At 38.0% G+C, this 24862-nt stretch overlaps 1 protein-coding gene across 2 annotated transcripts; it reads right to left on the reverse strand.

The window, feature by feature from the left end:
* Nucleotides 1-3952: 3952 nt before the first annotated feature.
* LOC129770770 (solute carrier family 2, facilitated glucose transporter member 1-like) lies at nt 3953-10237 on the reverse strand. 2 transcript variants are annotated; one of them, XM_055773825.1, is made up of 7 exons: nt 9867-10237; nt 5735-5839; nt 5510-5670; nt 4810-5449; nt 4539-4751; nt 4367-4469; nt 3953-4314 (listed from the first exon to the last, which is right to left on the reverse strand). In XM_055773825.1, the coding sequence occupies exons 1-7, from the start codon at nt 9951-9953 to the stop codon at nt 4043-4045; spliced, it is 1581 nt and encodes a 526-aa protein (XP_055629800.1). In that variant the 5' UTR covers nt 9954-10237; the 3' UTR covers nt 3953-4042. The 2 variants fall into 2 exon arrangements, with proteins under 2 accessions (XP_055629800.1, XP_055629802.1); XM_055773827.1 differs by lacking the exon at nt 9867-10237 and adding an exon at nt 9569-9747.
* Nucleotides 10238-24862: the final 14625 nt, after the last annotated feature.

A 24862-nucleotide genomic window follows, 5' to 3' on the forward strand; every position in this document is an offset into this window, starting at 1 on the left:
AGCTATGCATTTCCTGCTACTCTGTTCTTATTTTAAAGGACTTTAATTCGAAGGTCATCCGTCCCTGTATTCACATTGATTTTTCAGAACGTTTATAGCTCGTCTATTCCTCGACAGATTGTAGAGTTCGTCTCCAAAACCTCAGTTCTTTTCATTTTTATTTATTTTGTTTGCGGAGACTACAAATATTACAATTCATTCGTCTCCGAAACCACAGTTTAAGGTACGGTAATGTGCTCAATGAACTGACGACCACCTATGCATTCCTTATCACAGCCATCATTTTGATTGTACGATATGTGCATACGCCGAAAAATGCCCGGCGTTGAACATTTAATGAGTACAAAGCCTTCGGAAAAAAAATCAAGAATCAAATATAAGACAGTGAGAAAAAAATGAGAAATTTTTTACAAAAAAAAACGCAAAAACACAACCAAAAGGTTCATTTCAGAACTCCCAACATGTTCATAAAGAGTAAACAGTAAGCTAATCCATATTTCAGGTAGAGAGGTAGGTATTCACGTAGGAGAAGACAATAAAACAACATATTTAAAATATATATTTAGAATAAGCTGTCCCCGTTGTATAGTCCTACGTCACTCCGGTTATGTCCCCGACATTACCCACCCGTCTTTTTCTTTTCCAATCGTGCTTCATTCTATTTCGCTGCTGCTCTGGTTGCCCGTTTTGGTCGGTACGATTTGAGGAGCACAAAATGGACCAATCAAAAATGGGCACATAGTGCATTTTGACAATGCTTAATATTTCACAATTATTCAATTATTTATCTCAAGAAAAATGAAATGTTATTCGTTATGATAGATGCGTAGATATATTTCCTATCAATTGATGCAAAAACCTTTGCGATCTATTGAGAAATGCTCGAGTTATAAGCGTTCCAAATCTTGCATTTTTTCCTACTTGTTCAGTGCCTAGATTTCCATTTCACCCCCCTATATCTTCCGGTTAGACGTAGTCCTACGTCAAAACGAATGATTTTACAGAGGCCCTCGCTGGCTCAAGCAAAAGTTTCCAGTTTGATTCTATCACCATCATTCCGAGAGGCAAATGAGGGAATGCAAAAATTTCTGAGAACAGGGGAATCGAGACAGTATTTTTCCGTTTTAATCGAGAATGAACTTTGCGAAGAGGATAGGTGAATGTTTTCTGCTTCAAATAAAGTGAGGCATAAACGGAGAATAGAAGGGTGTGTTTTATCTGTGAATGAGTGTTGTTGAACGAATTTCGATGCTATTTTGCCCATACCTACTTGTCAATCTCGTAGAACTGAGAGATTGATACACCAATGGCAGTAGAATGGGAACTGTTTCAAGCAGTCTTGGGCCTATCGCTGCTAATTGAAACTGTGTCAGTTAGGCGGAGGAAGTGTACGGGTATTTCATTCGACGTGTCCTTTGTGTTGTGATGCTTTTGTTGAGCTCCAGCACACAGTCTGCAAATTGTAGTATGATTTAATAAGATTATGTAAGATTTTCGATGTGTTTGAATTGGATATGAATAGCGAGCGAAGTGACGACTCAAGTATCAAGGTATTTCATTTCATGAGATAGCTCATGAAGAACTTTGAACTTTTTTTCGAGAAGCAAACTTTGTTGGAGATGTCTGGTGAAGGGTGCACTTCGTGGGTGTGGTACTCATAGTATAAAGACATAAAACTTGACTGAGGATTCAGTTGGAGCAGATTTTCGAAGTTATCAATCACCAATGGATTCATGATCTGGCAACGGATGTGAAATCTGTTAGATAATTCTGAGAACCGAAGAGTAAGCGGGGTTATTCCTGCCAAAACTTCGAGACTCATCGTATGTGTCGAATGCAAACACCCCATGGCTCACGTAAACAGCGATATTGTATCCTCTCCAGCTTGAGAATATGTATCTTGGCAACTGATCGGAAGCAAAAACTACCATATTCAAACATCGATGATATCGATGTTTTTTTCAGCCTAATGAGGTCTCGATGGTCTGGATGGGCTTTTCTGACAGTAAATTGTACAGGAAATTATTTAGAATTGGTGAAAGTCCACGATTATGCAGCTTCTCAGACAGAATTTCCATGAAGACTGAATTGAATGCCCCTTTGATATTGAGGATAACAGTAGCCATTTGTTCTTTGCGAGCAAATGCAATTTGAATTTCAGAAGATAACAGCGCGTAACAATCATTCGTCCTTTCACGTTCGTCATACGCCGTTCCGCAAAGTCGAGAAGATTCTTCAACAGGTTGAATTCAGTCTTGTCCGATCCGGGAGCTGAACTGTTACATGAAAGTAGGGCAATTGAGAATTCTACCATCGAAAAATTTTCCTTCGTTGTGTCCCTGTTTCATATCCCTCCTATCCGATATATAAACTTTTACTTAGTCGCGGCAATATATACACACACTCTTTACAGATACACGGGCCGAAGGTTGTGCAGTCCACTGATGATTAAACAAGAGCCAAAGGTTGTACCGCTCATGACAACTCTACACGAGCTGATGATTGCGCCGGCTAGTGATCATTCTATCCTGGATTCCTCGAGTCGAGAAAGACGCACCACGCTAGATATGGGGTACAAACTAGGGAGGCGTTGCTGATTGACGGTCAGCTGCATCCCAATAGGAAGTATCCCATGTCGGGCACACGTACAGAGCATTGAAGACTGTAATATCCCAATTATGAGAACACTTGTAATACTAAACTCGAGCCAACCGCGAGTAATCGGTTACATAGTACAGTAATCGTTCGCTAACTGGTCGTGGTTTAATTGGTCTGCTGTTTAACTGGGCGAACGTTAACTGGTTTTTGGACCAGTTAAAAAGCAGAATTTCGTAAACAATCGACGCCATATTCAAATGGAAGATTTGCTGTGAGGGGCATTCGAATGTAATTTTAAATGTTATGAAAATTGACATTATTTTCGCACGACAAAAACATCGATTAAACTACAGAAAAATAATTTTCTCAAATCATATGTCATACCTGTTGTTGCACTCAATGCGAAACTTCCATTGGAATCCTTTTGTTTATCCAATTACAGGAACAATGCGAATCAAGCAATTCATTGAAGTTTCCCTCGATTTTATTTGACGTTTAACATGCCGGACCAGTTAAAACGCGAATGTCGGTAAGTGGTCTTCCCTTTTCGCCCAGTTAGTGAATGTTTACTGTACTAATATAGGTGTAAGCAAACACTGTCGAAATATTGAACTCCCGGCCCCGTTAGGTTGACGCCATATGAGCCTTAATAAAAATATATATTTTGGATAAAAAAATCCGCTTTGAAGCGGAATGTCGCATATGACTTTGTGCAGGAACGGAATCCGGACAAACCTTCCTTGCAAATTTGAAAATCCAACGGTCAGAGTATTCCTCACTTTCATATGTATGGTTCCAGCCACGCATTGTCCTAGCCGTATTCCAAAGAGTGCTCATAGAAGTCTCCCTTGACAAACAGTTGTCGAATGTGCGCCAATATCCACGCTATTTTGCTTTAAACAAACCTTTTAGTTTGACTCCTAGAGCTTGGTACTTTCGAAACCGTTCCACTAATCCAGTTTTCCTGTATTTTTTGAAAGCAGATGATTTTTCACGATAGACCTTTGAACACTCCTTGTCCCGCCAAAGTGATGGAGGACGACGTCGGAAAGAAATAGCAGGTACACGTTTCTTTCGAGCATGAAGTGCGCTGTCGTAAATCAAACATGAAATAAAATTATACTCTTCGAGAAGGAGCTCATGCATCGAAACGATATTATTTCCGCAAATTTTCTCCAGTCAATATTTTCCATGAGGTCATAATTTGAAATAAGGAATTGGAGGAACATTTTCTTAAAGAAGAGCTGGGGAAGGGAAATACACGCATGGGATTACCCCTACAAAAGACAGAAACGTCTGTATTCTAAGAGATCAGAACACGAACTGAATGAAGATATTCGAAGATATTTTTTTAAATTTATTTAAAAAAAACTTTATTGAGTTGCTTGTTCGTTTCGATTTGAGCAGGTTGGTGCTGTTAACAATATGAGTGGACACGATAGTTCTACTGCACTGTCCAAGGCACCAGCGGTTTCGAACGGAAACCATTCGATATGAGAGGCACAATCGAGGAGATGTGTCGTCCTCTAGTTTCTGGTAAATACAGCTTAAGTAAGATGGCTAGCAAAACACAAGTAACAGCGAATGGCAGGAAAACAAAGGCTCCCCATATACTCTGCAGATTGAGGAACGACATCGCGACGAGAAAATTGCAGCTCCACGATGACAAACTGCCTAACGCCATAGCGGCCGAGCGAGGACCCACTTCGAAAAGTTCTGAAAATACATACATGTAAAGGATTTTTTTCGAAATGCATACTGTGCCTACCTGATCCTATAAAATATGGTATTGGACCTAGACCGATTTGGTAGAAAAGTATGTACAACAAAACCGCTGCTATACTAGCATACGAGAACCAGCTAATTTCCTCCTAAAATGTTTTGGTTTCAAAATCATGAATTAGCACTCTTAAGAATATGCATCTAAACTTTCTACTCACGATGAAGTAGACAACGAAAGTCAGACAAAATAGAAAAACAGCGCACATTGAACAGGACAGAAGTGCAAGAATTCTTCGATTGAATTTTTCCATCAACATTGGCGTGAAGAGAGCTACAAATAAATTCAGACAGCCTGCACCAAGATTTGCTAATTTGGCGTTTTTCTGGTCAAGACCAACTGATTCGAATATTGATACGGAGTAGAAGAATACCTGCAATGATGAAATTATTGAAAGCAATGTGATCCACCTACTAAATTGAAACACTAACCGCGTTAATTCCGGATAATTGCTGTCCTCCTTGTAAGGCACAAACAAGTATTAATGGCAGTGTCAAAGACGAGTCGGTCAGCACTGACCACATTTTTCGTTGTTTGGATTTATTTGGTTGTATTTGTCCATTGTCGCTATCACACATTTCGCTAGGCGAATCTTCACTTCGCATTGCATCAATCTGTTCTTTGATGTAGTCATCTCGGGTATTTCTACCACCAAGTCTTTTTATTTGGTTTATTGCCTCGTCTCGTTTTTCTCTAATTACGTACAGATACTTTGGACTTTCCGGGAGCCAGTGGTACGGAACAAAAAATATAATTACTAATATCACATAAAAGCTAAGAGCAAATTGCCAAAGCTCTTCGGTTCCGAAAATTTCCTCTAAACTCATAACTTGACCTATCACTACTCCAGTTGTGACTCCCATTGAGCAGAATACCCCTAACGCACCTCGTAAGTTGATTGGAGCCAACTCGGTCAAGTACATGGGCACTGTGCTTGTTGTCAATCCGGCAGCCAGACCTACCGCCATCCGCCCAAACAGAAGCAGTTCTACAGATCCGACTGCTCGACAGAATTGAAAACAAATTCCTCCAACAACTAACAGTATACCACAACTGAGAAATGACTTTTTCCTGCAACAAATTACAATAATTTAACATTCGTCAAAGTAGTTTCACATTGCTCCGGCATACCTTCCTAGCTTATCAGCAAACCAAGCACCACCCAGTGAGCCTATCATTCCACCAACTAGGAATACAGAAACAACCGTGGCCCAGAATGTGTCCAAGCTGTTTTCATTGAATGTTATCCCGTATGCCTCATATATAGTGTCATTACACCACTCCTTTATAAGCTGCGTTGGAAATAGATCAATACAAAATGAAATCAGTATTCGACAATGTGAATTTGATGCTTACATTGGCTGGTGCATTTATTACTCCAATATTATAACCAGTTGGAATAGCCGCCCCAAATGTCGTACAGATGCCGGCCGTTATCAACCAGAATGTCCATCGTGCCTCCTGCAATCCAGAATCGTATCACTTTATTAACCATGAGCATATTTTCCTGTGAACAGGGGTGTAAACACCCTTTTTTAAATAACATATTTCATGGATAAAGCATCCATTAGTGTTTCATGCCTAGCGGTTCTCTTTAAATACATGGCTGGATGCAACTACTACCCAGTTGACTGATTTTGATTGATTAATTGATAGAGCGACAAATATGTTGAACCCACAATATACTTTCATTTATTTTATTTATTTATTTATTCATTTTCGTCAAACAAATGTAGACTACATACTTATATATTAATGTTACAATGTTTTCTCAAGTTAAATATTATTCCTACTGTACATGTTTTTTTTTAGTTGTTTTTTATTCATTGTTGTGTCACAGTGCTGATTGTATATACGCATCATGCGATTGATAGGGGCGTTGTTTGCATAATATGTTTTGGGTGTTTTGGTTAGAAACAAGTTGCGTGTTCTTAGTTGACGCCCAGGTACATAGAAATTTATTTTTTCTAGTAATTCAGCTACTCGTTGCGAAATTAGATCATTAACAAAAGAAAGCATTGCAAATTTATGGCGTTCTTTTAGTGCTTGGATGTTTATGAGCATGCAGATATGCAGGAAGTGGAAATGAGGTCCAATTCAACTTATGGAGTGCAAACAAGAGAAACTGTTTCTGGACTGTCTCAATGCGTTCTTCATGTACTATCATATACGGGTTCCAAACGATGTTACAGTATTCCAGAATGGGCCATACATATGTAATATATAAGAGCTTTATTGTGTATTGGTCCAGGAAGTTATGTGAGAAGCGTTTGACAAAACTTAACACATTATTTGCCTGATTGATTACAGAATTGTAGTGTTCTATGAATGTGAGTTTACAGTCCACGACGACGCCTAGATCTCTAACTATTTCACATTTTTCCACATTTTGATTTTCGAGACGTATCACAATATTTGGTACATGATTTTTTCTGCTAAATGTAATGAAGTTGTGTTGTTTTACATTCCGTTTTAGTAGATTTTTATTACACCAATTATGGAAAACACATATTTCGTTTTGGAATGCTACGATGTCGTTTTCATTACCAATTTCCGCAAAAAGCTTCATGACGTCTGCATACACAAATACATTTATACGCTTGAGAACGAAGGAGATGTCATTAACGTACAGAATGAAAAGAAGAGGACCAAGATGAGAGCTTTGTGGGACTCCCGAAGTGACTTTTACTGGATTTGAGAGAGAATTTTGTAAATGAACAATTTGTTCACGATTTGTGAGATGAGAATTGAGCCAGTTCAAGAGTTCTTGTTCCATTCCAATTTTCTACGTGTTTACTATTTTCCATTGCATTCAAAATAGAAGTCACAAATGCCAACAGATTAGTTGCAGTTGGGCGGCCTTTGATGAATCCATGTTGCATACACGTTATTCTAGTCTTCACTTGTTGGAAGACTTTTTCATTCACTATTGCTTCGAATAGTTTAGGAATGCAAGAGATAATGGTAATTAGGTACGTCAGATTTAGCGTCTGATTTAAAGATTGGTACCAAAAAAGATTGTTTCCATTTTTCTGGGAATATCCCAATTTGTAGTGACATATTGAAAATGCAATATAAGGGAAGGGTGAGTTCCTCAGCCAGGCTCTTCAGAAATACAGGTGCTATTTTGTCAGGTCCTGGTCCTTTAGTTCCGTCTAATTTCTTTAATGCATGGAATATTTCTTGTTGTGGAAGATAGTTCACCGATATATCATTTGAAAATTCCGGTAAGAATGGGAAGTTTTGCTTTGAAATATATCATTTATATTTCAGTGCAAAAATTAACCTAACTAAAAGATCGTCTCGTGTCTCAAACTAACCGGGCAATTGATGGACCACAGGTTTGCTTGCGAAAGGCCGCCGCTTCCGAGCTGAGACTTTTTTCGGACATGATTTGACTTCAGTTTCGACCTTTCTACATTCGACAAAAAAAATTAGAGGAACAGAGTGCGAAGTCGGAAATTTAAAGTGATTTTTGACATGCTGTGTCTTCGTGAAAAATCAACGCGTATCGCATCATTTTGAAGCTACAACTTTCAGGTATTAGAATATTTCTATCTTGGTGTGTGTAGGTGTAGTGGGCAACAATATTGAGAAGAAATGAAAAATAGATTTTCTTTGTATTTTCAAGAATATTCTGGACTAACACATTTTTTTGCTAACCAACTCTAAAGCAAATCCAATAAACCTCATCAACCAGTTTTTATTTGGTTCCAAGAACGTTCCTGTAGGACCTTCCCATACAAAGATATTTCAGTTTGAATGAAAAATTACCCCTTCATTTTTGATGATGAATAATCCTATAAAAAACCATCGCACCGCAAATCGAAAGGTAGTCTTGGAAACTCTAATAAATTCTGCAATTCATTGTCACTTTAACGAAAACAAAATTATTTAAATTTTTCGCATCAATTTTGAAAAAAATGAACCGTTCGTTCTGAGAGACGCGTAAAATTTTGCGCTTCTGATACGATTTGCGATTGAAAGCTCCTCCAATTTACTCCAAACTTTGAAACTGCCTATCGATTTGCGGTACGCTGGTTATTTATTCATCATCAAAGACGAAGGGGTAATTTTTCATCCAAGCTGAAATATCTCTGTGTGGGAAGATCCTACTGGAATGTTCTTGGAACCAAATGAATGCTGGTTGATAAGGTCAATTGGATTTGCTGTTGAGTTCGTTAGCAAAAAATTGTGTTAGTCCAGAATATTCTTGTAGGAGGCGATCTGGCGTAGTGGTAACATCCATGCCTCTCACGCTAAAGGTCACGAGTTCAATTCTCACTCCCGACGTTCTTCCAAAAATGGAAGTAAAATGTGACGAACCAGCCAAATGAGTTGAAAATCACTATAATACAGATAAAAATAAAAAAAAAGAATATTCTTGGAAAAACAAAGAAAAATCGATTTTTTATTTCTTCCCGATATTGTTACTCACTACACCTACAAGATAAAAATATATACATAAAAAATTCTAATACCTGTTGTAGCTCCAAAATGATGTGCATCCCATCGATTTGCATTGATTTTTGACGAAGTTACAGAATGTCAAAAATCACTAAAAATATCCGACTTCGCACTCTGTTACTCTACTTTTTGTCGAGTGTAATTCCGTCCTTGGGAAATACTCTGACATTCCAGCAAATTTTGATTGCTTTCGTCTATTTTGTAATGCTTTATATTGGTTGGTTGAGATTTTGGAGTCCGATGTAGGTCTATTGTACCTTATGAAAGCATAATTGAATGCTGATTTTTGCAACATAAAAAAGAACGAAAGATTTGCGTCTGGTTGAATGAAATTGCCTTGGTCTACATATTGTTATTTGATTGGTAATCGTTCGACAATCTAATTATTTATTGTTAACTTTAATTGTCCAAAACATCTCCTTCCGAATTTAGCCTAAAACACCCTTATCGTTCCAACGAACTGTGAAAACTTGCTGATTGCACCATTCCGATTTCATAGCAATAAGTCCGATACACTCCAGTAGATGGTATTGAACAAACATTCGACAAACCGACCTAAGTTTCAAATGTTCTCTGGTCTCCTAAAGCATGCAACTCAGTCCTATTTCTATTTTTCGTATAATCTGATCTTTCAAATCTAACTCGTTGCTTGTCTGTTTTGTGATATGAGTCCGAAACTATAAATTCCAAATAATAGAAAAATATTTTTCAGATTTCACGCACATTCGTTGGGACATCCGAGGTCATTCTCCAACTCTCTAATTTCCACTTGCAGTAAAACGTTGAAATCCGAGAGCACAACTTCTCGAAAACAATGATCGACACTCATTGTGTGATTGGAATACAATCAGTTTCAGCTCCTCGTTTTATCAGCAAATGTGTCCCACAAGATAATTACAGTCACCATTCAAAACTGTTCATTCAATCTTTATCGCCAAATTAGTTGATTAATGTTTTTTTCAATGCTAGATTTTGAGCATTCATGTGACAAGCTTGATTATGATTAACTTAATTATCTCACCGTTTTTTGCGACCGTGGAACTGCAACCGCTGCTTTGGTTTCTGGGGCGTAAAGCACTATCGATTCCGACTGATCATTATTATCCATTATTCGATGCAGTGAATTAAAATAAAATACTAAGTTTCTAAATAGCACTGCTTTCCTCTATCGCGAATCAAACATCACTCAAGGACATTCAGTAGACTGACAATAGAATAGTCGATTTTGATAGCTCCCAGGATTTTCCACCAAAAATATCATTCTAATATTGCATGTGGTAAAATATAATTTGATTGTAATCAAACTTCACTGATAATATAAACATGGATAGAGGTGATAAAATAAATATTTGTGGCCAACAATGTTTCACAACAAATGTCATTATCTGACAAACTGCGGTTTGTGGCGTTTAGTTTTTGTAAAGCTTGTTTTACAATTGTTTACAACGCGCGTTTTCTGTCGTGAATTGCAAATTTTTCGCGTGCTAATTCGCGATGATAGTGGTACAGTGTCCAAATCTAGTGGCGACTTTTAATTTGGGTACATTATTTGGGTTCCAAATTCAATAGTGTAATTTCTACCAGATTAGTTTTAAAAAAAAGTATTAAAATTTGAATTAAAATTTCTACACAATGTTATTCAATTATTTGAAACACGCATTCCTGACTTTTATTTAACTATTTTTCTTTATTTTTTTTCGACATTTTTAATAGAACTTTTCATTCTAATATAAAATTTTCTTCAAAAACAGTTTTCGTACGATATTTTTTCACCACCTGCAAATAAGTGTTTTTCATTCAATATGTTAAGCCCCGTATAGGTCCCTAGAGGCTGACGTTGAGCTTTTCGTTGGAAAAACGTTGAACAGTAGGACTGACTGTTACAAAATAAGGAAATATCCCAAAAGTGGTTCGTTTTCGAATGCTTTATGATATGTGACGACTTTCTAGTCAATTTTATAAATATTTTCTTTGTATACAATAAATATCAAGTTGGCTTACATTACTGGAAAAGGGAGTAAAAAAAATTAACGAGTCCTAGCGATTCACAGTTATTTTTTTTGGATTCTACTCGAACTCTTACTAATTAAAATTCTGGTTGCAAGGAAGGGTTCAGCGACGGCGATAATTCGACAACTGATGTTGAGGATGAAAAGAACCATTAACACTCCTATACTCGCGCATTGGTCTGTCAGACCGAGAAATTAATAATTCGTTAATTTCTCAGAAAATATCAACACTACGACTTTGCGATTCTCTCTAGCTTCGTTATTCGTCGTTCGTCATCGTTTAGCGTATCGCATGTGTTGGTACAATGGGGACGTGTACCACTTTTTAACACTTTCGGTCTGACACACCGACGCGACTATAGGAGTAACTTTTTTGGACAAGTGCCATTTTCATATTCTAGAATATTGTTGAATGAAACGTATAAATTAATGTTAGCGGCGCGGAATATTTATTGAATACAATGTATAAGATCATTACCGGACTTTTCTCATTTGATTTCAGTCCCTTTTGTAGCTGGATTGAACGGATCCATATATTTACTATTCGTCGTTAGATTCATACGTTCAAAAGCAAAATATGAATGTTTGATTCGCTAAATATAATGGTCATACATATACACACTTGTGAAAGAATTTCACTTGCGGAAGAATTGTCAACAGTAGACTATAAACTAATCGGTGGCTTATAGTAATTTTTAAGAATTACAGTTTCGGCGATATTATTTATAATGGACAATATCTACAAGAAAACAAGAAAAAGAAAGGAAGTTCCTAGAAATCCTTTTATATAATCTTTTTATGCCCCATCTAAAAAAGGCATTAATTCTCAGTTTACCAAGAATACAGAGACAAATAATATTAGAAATATGCAAACTTTATATTCCAGAACCTTCATAATCTGGTAATTATCTAGAGTACGAATGTATTTCTCTTTGATAAAAAAAAAACCAAAAAACACGCAACAACTGCATGAAATGTAAAAAAATATGTGTGCTTCGAGCATGCAGTTATGCTACGTTCCGATTCTTACTCCAATGAAACCACAATCGATTAATACTTTTTTATGTTATTTTATAGCTCTTTATACTTCCATTAATTATATTCAGTTGCTTACTTTTAATTATTAACAGTGAAAAATTCGAATTTCGTTATTTGTGTTGGAGTATCAAAAATTACTCTGTTTTGATGAGGTTGAATTAGATGACTATTAAATGTAATAAAGACGAAGAAAACATATTTTTGAGTTTTTTCATTCAATCATACCTTCTTCTTCAAATAAATGCCAAATAATCCTGAAAAATGCACAATGGCAACATTACAGAGAAGTTTAATTTTCGGTCTGTGACACCGTGCGCGAGTATACGTGTTACGATTTTGCACGCGGGTACGAGAGGGTTAAACAACTAAGTCTACCAACAGTGCTGATAAGGATTCAAGCACAGGACATAAATATCAGATTCGGAGATGTACACTGTTTGGAGTTTGAAACATAATTGCCTTTTTTTGCCTCCTTTACTTACAGAAAAAGTTCTTAACCTAGTGTACATAATAGGCGATTCATAATTAACCAAAAAAGAGTGTCATGCTAATTGGAGAGTGATGGATATATTTACGATATGCGCTGGTGAGTGTCGTTCGTTAATAGTAAACAGATGAGAGTCAGAGGTGCAATGCGATGTAGAATTGCACTGTGTACAATTAGCACTTAGAGCTTCACGCGTTACAAATTGGATAGGAAGTATTAATGGCTTGATTCGAGGAAAGAGGTTTGTCACTACGGGTGAGTATGATTTGAGAATTGGTGACGTTAATGTGTTTCGTTATTCATTTGTGTTTTATGGAAAACATATGTTCTAGCGTGGGATAGGGATATCGACACACGAGGAGGCGATCTGGCGTAGTGGTAACATCCATACCTCTCACGCAAAGATCACGAGTTCAATTCTCACTCCCAACTTTCTTCCAAAAATGGAAGTAAAAGTGACGAACCAGCCGAAATGTGTTGAAAATCACTGTAATAAAGAAAAAAAAAATATCGACACAGCACATGAAAAAGGATATCGGCACAGCACAACAGTATCACTCAGTTGGGAGATTCACTAAACCATCTAGAACCCATCGGAACCGTCAGATGTGTGGTATCATGCAATTGGCCCACTTTGCTCAGATTAGAAAATATTTACAGTGGACCGTCCCAGAAGAAGCAAACATAGTTTTAGCAGTGGCTTTAATAATGATACAGAACTGAGTAGACTGGATAAGGCTAAGGGTAAGGTTACTTTGGATAGGAGTACGCATGAAAATTCGATTGTACGAATAGAAACAAATAATTTTGTTCGATTGAAGCTGACGAGTTCGAACGAAGCAAGGGGGAAGCAATGTAACCACACCAATACAACTCAATGTGGTTGTTTACTTTCACTATTGCATACAATTCGTACGACCACTTTTCTGCATCCAGTGTCACCGCCGCCTAAGGTTACTTTGGATAGGAGTACGCATGAAAATTCGATTGTACGAATAGAAACAATCAATTTTGTTCGATTGAAGCTGACGAGTTCGAACGAAGCAAGGGGGAAGCAATGTAACCACACCAATACAACTCAATGTGGTTGTTTACTTTCACTATTGCATACAATTCGTACGACCACTTTTCTGCATCCAGTGTCACCGCCGCCTAAGGTTACTTTGGATAGGAGTACGCACGAAAATTTGATTGTACGAATAAAAACAATCAATTTTGTTCGATAGAAGCTGACGAATTCGAACGAAGCAAGGGGGAAGCAATGTAACCACACCAATACAACTCAATGTGGTTGTTAACATTCACTATTGAATACAATTCGTACGATCACTTTTCTGCATCCAGTGTCACCGCCGCCTAAGGTTACTTTGGATAGGAGTACGCACGAAAATTCGATTGTACGAATAGAAACAATCAATTTTGTTCGATAGAAGCTGACGAGTTCGAACGAAGCAAGGGGGAAGCAATGTAACCACACCAATACAACTCAATGTGGTTGTTTACTTTCACTATTGCATACAATTCGTACGACCACTTTTCTGCATCCAGTGTCACCGCCGCCTAAGGTTACTTTGGATAGGAGTACGCACGAAAATTTGATTGTACGAATAGAAACAATCAATTTTGTTCGATAGAAGCTGACGAATTCGAACGAAGCAAGGGGAAAGCAATGTAACCACACCAATACAACTCAATGTGGTTGTTAACATTCACTATTGAATACAATTCGTACGATCACTTTTCTGCATCCAGTGTCACCGCCGCCTAAGGTTACTTTGGATAGGAGTACGCACGAAAATTCGATTGTACGAATAGAAACAATCAATTTTGTTCGATAGAAGCTGACGAGTTCGAACGAAGCAAGGGGGAAGCAATGTAACCACACCAATACAACTCAATGTGGTTGTTTACTTTCACTATTGCATACAATTCGTACGACCACTTTTCTGCATCCAGTGTCACCGCCGCCTAAGGTTACTTTGGATAGGAGTACGCACGAAAATTTGATTGTACGAATAGAAACAATCAATTTTGTTCGATAGAAGCTGACGAATTCGAACGAAGCAAGGGGGAAGCAATGTAACCACACCAATACAACTCAATGTGGTTGTTTACTTTCACTATTGAATACAATTCGTACGATCACTTTTCTGCATCCAGTGTCACCGCCGCCTAAGGCCACGGTGATACTGCTTGCAGCTTCTTACGAAAATAAGGCTGCACGAAACGCATACAATCGTGAGAAGTAAACAACCACATAGAATTGTATTGGTGTGGTTACATTGCTTCCCACTTGCTCCGTTCGAATTCGCCAGCTTCTGTCGAACAAAATTGTTTGTTTCTCTTCGTCAGTTATCGCACAATCAAGTTTTCGTGCGTACTCCGAGCCAATGTAACCTTAGCCTAAAGCGTGTCGTATGAGTGAACAATTCAGCGTCGGACTTGTGCGTGTAATTTATGATTTATCCGTTTTATCCGAAAACCATCGATATTACATTGGCGACGAGGATAAATAAAACATGCAAGTAATATTATCTGTAAGAAAAAAAATATATATTATATATTGTGCGAAATAAGAAAAGTGTAATCTTTGGTCAAATAAAGATGACGTTGTCCATTAGCTGGTCGGGGCCTAAGGTAAGATCAGACAACTGGCTTCTTACTCTTCTTCGTCGTTCAAAAACGAAGCCATGACATGAAGATGCCAGAGTTGCCAAATATTATAAAATTTCGGATTTTTTACGTAGAATTACGTCTTTCAGGAAGAGTGCCAAATCAGAAAACAGGCCACGTTTTTATGAAATAAAGTTAACGTTAATAACTATTTTCACAGCGAACGGATTCTGATGATTTGCATACCAATCGAATTGGAAATCCTCTAAGATTTGTTTGATATGCTATACATTACAATTCCCTAATCCCTAAACGTTTTAAATTAATGAAAACTGGAAGCATTCCCATTTTCCCATACATTTGTTCTGCCGATTTGTGTGCTTTTCGCACCCGTACCGTGAATAATGAACAACTAATACATTAGTTCCTGCCTGTTTCCAACTTAGTTGGTATTAATAAGCCATCCACGATTTGAACCCACACCACTTCTCGTCTGGCGGTCATCGGAGCAACATCGTTGCTGGCGGACATCGAGCGAGAATGGATTCTTTTCCTGTCGGGAAAGACAAGGGAAGGAGGAGTATGGGGAAGAGTTTCTTTCTATTGATGGAATGGAACGAAACCACAGTTGCGAGCGAGAAGTAAGTAAGTAAAACACAACGAGCGGACATCACCCATACCTAATGTTGATTCGATGCTCGATGCAAGAATGGAAGACATTGCGAAACGGCAATGCAATTTCATCTACATTCACTACACACTCGTAGTCTCACGTCAAAACAAGCGGATTAGATAACATAATTTCGTGGTTCTACTTCGAAAATGCGGTCGTGTCCTAGATACAACCCTTTTAATTTTTTTTAATTTCTGTTTTGACGTAGGACTACGTCTAACCGGAAGATATAGGGGGTGAAATGGAAATCTAGGCACTGAACAAGTAGGAAAAAATGCAAGATTTGGAACGCTTATTACTCGAGCATTTCTCAATAGATCGCAAAGGTTTTTGCATCAATTGATAGGAAATATATCTACGCATCTATCATAACGAATAACATTTCATTTTTCTTGAGATAAATAATTAAATAATTGTGAAATATCAAGCATTGTCAAAATGCACTATGTGCCCATTTTTGATTGGTCCATTTTGTGCTCCTCAAATCGTACCGACCAAAACGGGCAACCAGAGCAGCAGTGAAATAGAATGAAGCACGATTGGAAAGGAAAAAGAAAAAAATGAACGAAACATTGGTCGCAGTCTCACACATGCGTAATTCTCGAGCCAGCCAGTCAGCTTAAAAATCCCCGCTCCGCTGCCGCAACGATCATTCTCATTCAAACCGTACACCACATCGGTTCGCATCACAACACATCAACAAACCAACCCAAGCAGCCATGTCTGGACATGGTAAAGGAGGAAAAGTGAAGGGAAAGGCAAAATCCCGCTCGAACCGTGTTGATCTGGAGTTCCCCGCAAGGGTAGCTAGGCCGAGCGCGTTAGTACCAGTGCACCAGTCCACCTAGTCGGCGTTATATAGTTTCGGCCGCCGAAGTGATCGAGTTGGCTGGCAAAGCTGCTCGCGACGATAAGAAAACCCGCATTCGGAACAGAACACATTCGGTTCGGTGGACATCAAGACAACAGGCAGTTGCAACGAGTGGCGAGTGGCAAACGCAATCGCAAAACGGCATCAGGTAGCAGAAGAAAAAAGTTTGTTCTTTATACAAACTGCTTTGGTGGCAAATCCAGAACAAGGCGGCATCGAGGGCGTTCGAAATGGTTTTTTTTCAAAACCACGAGTACAAAGTTTTCTAAATTGGAACCATTCCATAAAACAAGGCGCTTTTCAGGGCCATTAAACCTTCCAAAAAAGAGTTTAGGAAATACAGTTCAATGCTTTCTAAAACATTATCCAAAATAATAATAAAACACAAATTGATTTTTTCTTAATTTGTTTGCCAGGATCTGACGAGTATGTGAATTTGGCAGTTGTTCTGAGCTTATTGATAGTTGGGGACTTTCCTGATTATTCAATTTTCACCAATTCTTAAATTGTTTCCAGATTGAAAGTACAGTAATTTACAATTAGTTCGACATTTAGCTAATTGGACGGACATGTAATGCGACTTATTTAGTTGGACATTTGTGTACATAGAGATCCAAATTATGACCCCACATTGAAAGTCGACACTGTCCACTGTCATCGCAAATGTTCCATTACAGGTTAAAATCGCCTCCAATGCGACACTGAGTGGCGCTTCGGCACGTCGCATTGAATGTAATTTACTGTACAACATGTCACAAAGCTGGATGGGAAGAAATTTTCCAACTGTGAAAGCTGTGGCGAGTGGCAACAAATCGCTTAACAGGAAGGTTTAGCCGAACAAGATGGGGATATCGAGTGATAACAAAACAATAAACTCTTTAGATTGAAGATAATTTTGTGATCCTGAAAAGGACCCTTTTTAGCCTGCATGTGAATCCAACGAGCGAACAAATCGTAATAAATGTATTTTTTGCAATCGCTCCCTTTTAACGCTCATTCGTTCGTCTCGTTGGACTCGCCCCTCTGGCTGAGTCTGCCGATTTGTCTCTATCCTGTGAGTGTGTACCGCTAGAGTATAAAACACGCGGACCCCAAAAAAATATCTTATTTTCTTTCAAACCGTAAACCCGTGTGGTTGTACGGCATCGGCATCGTGGACGTAACAAAGGAGGACAAGTTAAGGAAAGGCAAAGTCTCACTCGAACCGTGCAGGGTAACTAGGCCGAACGGATTGGTGCCGGAGCACCAGTATACCTAACAGCGATTATAGAGTTTCGGTCGTCGGAGTGCTCGAGTTGGCTTGCAAAGCTGCTCACGACAATCAGAAAACCCGCATCAAGAACAGAGCAGCTTCGGTTCGGCGCTCATCAAGGCAACAATTAGTTTCAGTGAGTGGTAAAGTGTTTCTCCGGCACGTCGCATTAAATGTAATTTACTGAACAATATGTCACAAGCTGGATGGGAATAAATTTTCCAACTGTGAAAGCTGTGGCAAGTGGCAAACGCAATAGCTAAACAGGAAGGTTTAACCGAACAAGATGGGAATATCGAGTGATAACAAAAACACAACACCAAAGGTTCTTTTCAGAACCATCAACATATTCATAAAGAGTAAACAGTAAACTAATCCATTTTTCAGGTAGATAGGTAGGTATTCACATAGGAGAAGGAAATAAAACAATATATTTAAAATATATATTTAACAAAAGCTGTCCCCTTTGTATAGTCCTACGTCACTCCGGTTATGTCCCCGACATTACCCACCCGACTTTTTTATGAATCATTTAACATTTGGTTGGTACGAATTTAATGATTTAGCATATTTTCAATTAGGCAATGTTCTAAAAAGATAAAATAAGTCTTTTAAAAACCCACATCTATAATGTAATAATGATATCTATAACAACTCGTCCAAGATTGTCTGGAGAGTCTTTTCTCTGTGCAAAACTCTCAACTCCATTGCAATTCAGGAACAACTTAAAAATTGTGACTTTTTCGCAACACATGACCGTAGCACCGAACTTCGTATACAGCAGATACACAAGTTGGATTGATGGACTTGCTATCAAAGCGGTGAGAAGAATGTTCAACCCAGGAATTGATGGACAGTGAAGCAGCATCGACATCGGCATTAGTGATAATATGGATGACATGAATATTGAATTCGACTATGAGTACACCGTCGACAAAATTCGATGTTTTATATAACTCTTTACATCATCAAGATAGGGGTTTTCGTAGCCTAATTGGTTGCGTATCCGCTACTAAGCGAACGATCATGAGCTAATAACTCAGGGCCTCTCAACTGACCATTTTTGTGTGTTATTCTAGCTACTATGTCCACGCAACAATCATCATGTGTCGGTAATCCCAGTCCCTTACCGCTCACATTTTCGGTCTACTGCATCGGTAATTGGCACTATTAATAACGCAACAATGGAAGCCCCATATCAACAGTCCCACTGTGAACAGCCCAACTGTGAACATTCAAACAATAGGGCGACATGTGTTGTGCATCGATAGAATAGGAATTCTCTTAAGCCTAAACGGCTACTGTGTAATAGATAAAAAAAACAAATGTTTATCGATAGATAGCGATACTCTTACGCCTAATATTGGTAACAGTGTAATATATAACAAAAGTTATATTAAGATGAAAAATGTACACGAATGAATTCGGCTCTGTTACAGCTGAATTGCTTAATGAGCCTAATAAAAATAAAATGTTGGGATAAAAAAAATCATCAAGATAAGTCAACGGAAAAAACATGTCAGCAGTGTAACAATTGATAGTCAGCAAAACACAACCTGGATAGTATCGACCATCTCTTTTTTTGACGTGGGACTACGTCTAACCGGAATATATGGAGGGTAAAATGAAAACCTTAACACAGAACATGCAGGAAAAAATGAAAGATTTCGAATGCTTATAGCACGAACATTTCGTACTGGATAGGAGAGATGTTTGCATCACTTGATAGGGAATATTTCTACGCATCTATCGCAACTAACAAAATGTTGTTTTTCATTAGATAAACAATTGAATAACTGTAAAATATTAGGCGTTATCTAAACGCCCTAACTGCATCGTTTTGATTGGCCCGATTTACGGTTTCCCTAACACAGCCATCAAAACCAAGCAGCCTTGGGGAAATCGGCATTGCAAATACATGAAAGTAGGGGGACTTTTGTTCTCATCGAAAAATGTTCCCTAACACAGACTTTAAAACCAAGCAGCGAAATCGGCATTGCAAACACACGAAAGAGCCTAGAGGCGAGTGAACTGAAAAGTTTAAATCCTCTTAAAGCCAAAAAGAAGAAGAAGAACACACGAAAGTAGGGGGAGCTTTTGTTCCCACCGAAATGTGTTCCCTAATAGAGATTTCTAAACCAAGGTGCCTGGAGAAATCGGTATTTCAAATTCATGCAAGTCGGGGGTATTTTTGTTCCGACTGGAATGTGTTTCCCTAACACAGACTTCAAATCCATGGAGCGTGGGGAAATCGGCATTGCTAATTCATACAAATGGGGGGTATTTTTGTTCCGATTGAAATGTGTTTTCCTAACACAGACTTCAAAAACGAGGTTTCTGGGGAAATCGGCTCTGCAAATAAATGCAAACTGCGAGTACTTTTGTCCTCACTTGCCTTTGTGCAGAGTGGAATATGTCTGTCCTAACATGATCTTCTAAACTTAGGAACCTGGGAAAATCGTGCAGACACTAGAAGCGAATGAACTTCCCAGTTTCAAGCAAATTCGAGATTCGAGAAGTATGTACACTTTTGGGATGTAAACTTCAGAGGGAAATGTAAAATAAAATAATCGTTTGATAATTTTTTTTGTCTTTATTGGAAAGATTTTCAGCCTTAGGCTGGTTCATCAAACGTTTGATAATTCTTCCGTACATATATTTTGTACTAGTCATCATACCAAACGTAAAAGGTCCGTCATTAAATTTACTTGTAACGAAGAACAATCAATCACAATAAATGAATTGACTTTACACGGCATTTGTTCATTTTTTTCACTCACAGAGCAAATATATTGAACTCAATTGAATTTGGAAACTGTTTCATCCAATCAAGAATTTAATCAATACAAACGAATGATTGCTAAGCTAAGGTAGTTCCACGTCAACCTTGCGGTTATATCATAGATATAACCCACTCATTTTTATATTTACGAGCTAGAGCTAACAACTCTCCCATCTGCCTAGTGAATGATGAGACTTACCGTTTCTTCTTCGCAATGGAAGTTATATTTCGAAATATGAAAACGTATTAGGGACCTAACGCTAAATTGACAAATGAGTGTTTTGCCGTTCACTTTATTCCATTGTGGAAAAACATACATAAACTTGCATATAATTCCTTCACATTTCCTTCAAACTAAATATCGTAATATTCATTAAATTCACTATTTCTAAATTCAATAGAAATCTAACGTTATTTATTTTTATTGGCAACACTGAAAAATCGACTTCGTTTACAAAATTCTGATTTCGATAGCCAATCAGAAACCAGAACGACTGACAGAAATTTGGTCCGTAAAAGACCCCCTATTTTCTGATCTTATCTTAGGTCGGGGCCTAGGTAGTGCGGACTGCATGAAATGTCAAAAGAGATCCAATGATCAGGAGTGTTATTTTTCTTATGATAATCAACACTATAAAAAAAGGTATTGTTATCAAAAGCAAAAATAATTAAACTTATAAAATGAACATTTTTCTGTCAATTGTTTAATTGACCATTGCATCTCTGGAAGAGCATCACATATTGCAAAGTATCAGAACCTGACAGAATATCAACAACCTACGAATAACGCTTAGTTCAAGATTTTAATGTGGGAGCAAAATTCGACATTGGCGAATTTCGATACGTACATACATAGCAAAAGAGAAATGTTTTGGGGACGTTTTTTTTCTAACGTCGGTGAAAACAACTTTGCTAGTGAAGCTGACCGAATGAAATCCGCGTCTGTAAAAGTGTGCGGATTGTAGAAATGTCTTTTTTTCGTTAGGGTGACCATTTCCATTTTAGGGTGGTTAGGGTGGTGATACACGTTTTTCATTGTCCTTGATCTCTACCGATAACTATACCTATTCCTTTTTTCTACCCATTAAGCTACCTGCGCAAAAAAAACATTTTAACTTTGAAAAATCATAACTCAAAAACTAAAAAAACGCCTCTGATTTTTGGATATGTTATGTGAAAAAAAACCATGAAAACTATAATTAATAAATACAATGAATAATTACGGAATAATTACGGTAATCTTTGAAAAATCATAACTTAAAAACAAAAAAAGGTCTCTCTGGATTCGAGATATGTTATGTAAAAAATCTCAGCTTTCCAAACAAAAAATATAAAATAATATTCTTTGGTCTCGAGACCATGAAAACTATATAAAACAAATACAATCATTAATAACGAAACCAAAATTTAAACTTTGTACAACTCTGGTATTTTTTCAAAAAAGAACTAATTGGCTAATTGGCTTTAATTTGGTATGTCGATCATTTAAATCGGCTCAGTAGTTCAAAAGTTATGAATTTTTGGAAAAAGTGGAAAAAATAGATTTTTCGGACCACCCTAAAATGGAAATGGTCACCCTAATAAAAAAATAAAAAATAGAGGTCTAATGGTTTGCGACAAAGAACAAAATTTCCACTTCCCACGAAAATCTGAGAACCACTATATCGGGTTGACATGGAATGGCTGTATATATATATTCTTGTTGAGAACATGGACATCCCTAGCGATCAATCGATCGCTCCCTACTGCCGCTAAGCTCCAGAGATGCCAGATTTGAAGACACGTCTTCATTTTGAAGACTTTTGACTTACTGTGAAGACATTTGATTTTGTGATGACACTTCGAAGCCATTATGAAATATGTGAAGACATTTCAGTGTGATAGCGCATGAGAATTTTCGAGGGATATCCATAATATTCAAACTATTGGTCGAAAATAAGAACTAAGAAATAAGAAAATAAGAAATAAGACTTTTGTCTCGCTCGCTTTTTTATCAGTATCACTTGTTTACTTTTGTTCTTAGTAATCAACGGAGACTTTTGTCACGGGGCCATTCACTCGCTTTTTTCAAACTTTTCCAAGCAGAAAATCCATAACAAAATTTAAAAATTATCATTTTTCAGTGGTTCATGCGATAGAGAGATCCATGCAGATTGTATTCATATAAATTCGACATGAATCGGTTCAGTAGAACTTGAGATATCGTGTACGCCAGTTTGAAAATACTGGTTTCGAGAAAAATGCGTTTGAAGTTCATTGTTATGGCCATACCAGGATAGCCTCAAGGTAAGTTTAGTGATATGCGGGTGGCAGTTAAAGTGCGCTAAACACACAACGTCCCATCACTGTGAAGCCAACGTAAAGGAATCAAATGTCAAATATTCTCCCATGGAAATCGTATGGTAGCATTCACATTCACCATTACCGGCCACTTTGACGTCGACAAAATAAAGGTGGAAACAGAATGCCGCGTTGTGCGTTGCTTCTCATCAGCTGTCATTGCTTGCGTTTTGTACTAAAACATTCACCCGACGCAGTCTGTTGATTTGCAGTCACAATCTAGCATTCGCGTCTCCACTTTTCATGTAAACAAAAACAAAATAAAATGCATATGAAAATCTTGTTCTCGTTGTGTCCACGGATCGGTTGAATGTTTTCAAAACAACACATTGACATATCCGCGCTGGCGGCATTGAGCTTCGTTTACTAGTTTGGGGGAACATGAAAGAATAGCTGATTTTCAGTCGGAATGAACACGTTTTCAAAACTAAAATTATGAATGAAGAAGGAAGTCAGAAACACGTGTTTCAAGTAATCAAATAACATGATGTGAAAATTTTCATTCAAATTTTAGAATTTAAAAACCGGCTTCATGTCTTCTAATCTGATAGAGATTACACTAACGAGTTTGGGACCCAAATTATGGCCCTAATTTTAAGCTACCACCAGACGTCGACATCATGCCACAGCCGTCGCAAATTCGGCGCAAGCAGTTTAGAACAAATGTTAGCGTTTAGTACAACGATGCTAATGACGCAACGCATTATTGTGTTCGACTAAATGGAAACACATATATTTAAAATGGAGTGTCAAAGCACAATTGTCGCAACGCAAAGCATAGCGCGGCATTCTGGTCCCACCTTAAGTCCAAGAGAATAGTTGACGGGACGGTGACGGTGACGCTGTATGTGTAGCGCACTTAGTGCAAGGTGACATTGGCTCGGAGTACGCACGAAAATTTGATTGTACAAAGATAAACAATCAATTTTGTTCGATAGAAGCTGACGAATTCGAACGAAGCAATGTAAGCACACCAATACAACTTAATGTGGTTGTTTACTTTCACTATTGCATACAATTCGTACGATCGTATGATCGATAAATCGTACATGCGTACTTTTCTGCATCCAGTGTCACCGCCGCCTTAATCTGTCACTCGTAGATGTATGCAACAGCATAAGAATACAAACATCGTTTCATCGTTTCGTTCGGCATCGTTTCATGTTCAGTATGTTTTTAGTCCGTTCAATAATATAGTTTTAACTTGTTTGTATTTACGGTCGTGCGTGTTTTATTTGTACATTATGTACACGGCCACCCATACACCACGTACTTAAAATTTCATAAAGACCGTAAAGTTTTACTAGCAACACCGCACCAGTGAGAAACAAAAACTCTCTCGTTTTATCTCTTTTCCCATTCGCTGCTCTCCGCAAAGGGTGGCCGATTGATGACGTAATTTTTCATGTGTCATTTATCGCTCTGCACTTGTCTGTGCAGCGATTTCAGCGATTCAAACTTGTACGCAGGCGTCGAAAATGGTGTGCGATGGTATAAGGTATAGTTATCCGCAATTTTCTATACCCGCGTTGATCTTGTCACTGAAGTCCGTGGATAACCGGGGTTGTACTGTACCGTGAGTCGAAACTGTCGTCCAAGTTGATTTTTATCGCAACACCAAAACAATCGTTGGGAATGACGTTCCTATCAAGACGGGTCTATGGTACTAGGTGAGGCCGTTTTGTCACTAAGTTTGTTAGGGGAGCGGTATATGAAAACAGTACGGAAGAAAGCAGAAGGGGAATTATTTCCTTGAAGCGTGAAAGAGACAGACTGGTCAGGAGCGAGCTTCGGCACTAGCGTATTGTGTTTTGTTTACAAACAAAACACAGTAGACTTCCAAGATGGCTGAAGAGTGGTTTTCAGGGGTATGACTAAAACGTCAAATCCCTCATATTGCCAGTGTACCCAATATTGCTGCGGTTTACTGACATTTTGGTTCAATCAATTAC

The sequence above is a fragment of the Toxorhynchites rutilus genome, chromosome 2 (genome assembly GCF_029784135.1).
Source record: "Toxorhynchites rutilus septentrionalis strain SRP chromosome 2, ASM2978413v1, whole genome shotgun sequence".
NCBI lineage: Eukaryota > Metazoa > Arthropoda > Insecta > Diptera > Culicidae > Toxorhynchites > Toxorhynchites rutilus.

Excerpts from the sequence above, each read along its gene's own strand:
- LOC129770770 (XM_055773825.1), bottom strand. The coding sequence starts at position 9,953 with ATGGATAATAATGATCAGTCGGAATCGATAGTGCTTTACGCCCCAGAA. Across the intron at positions 4,752-4,809 it reads AATTATCCGGAATTAACGCG|GTATTCTTCTACTCCGTATC; the intron begins GTTAGTGTTTCA and ends TCATCATTGCAG. Across the intron at positions 4,315-4,366 it reads ACCATATTTTATAGGATCAG|AACTTTTCGAAGTGGGTCCT; the intron begins GTAGGCACAGTA and ends ATGTATTTTCAG.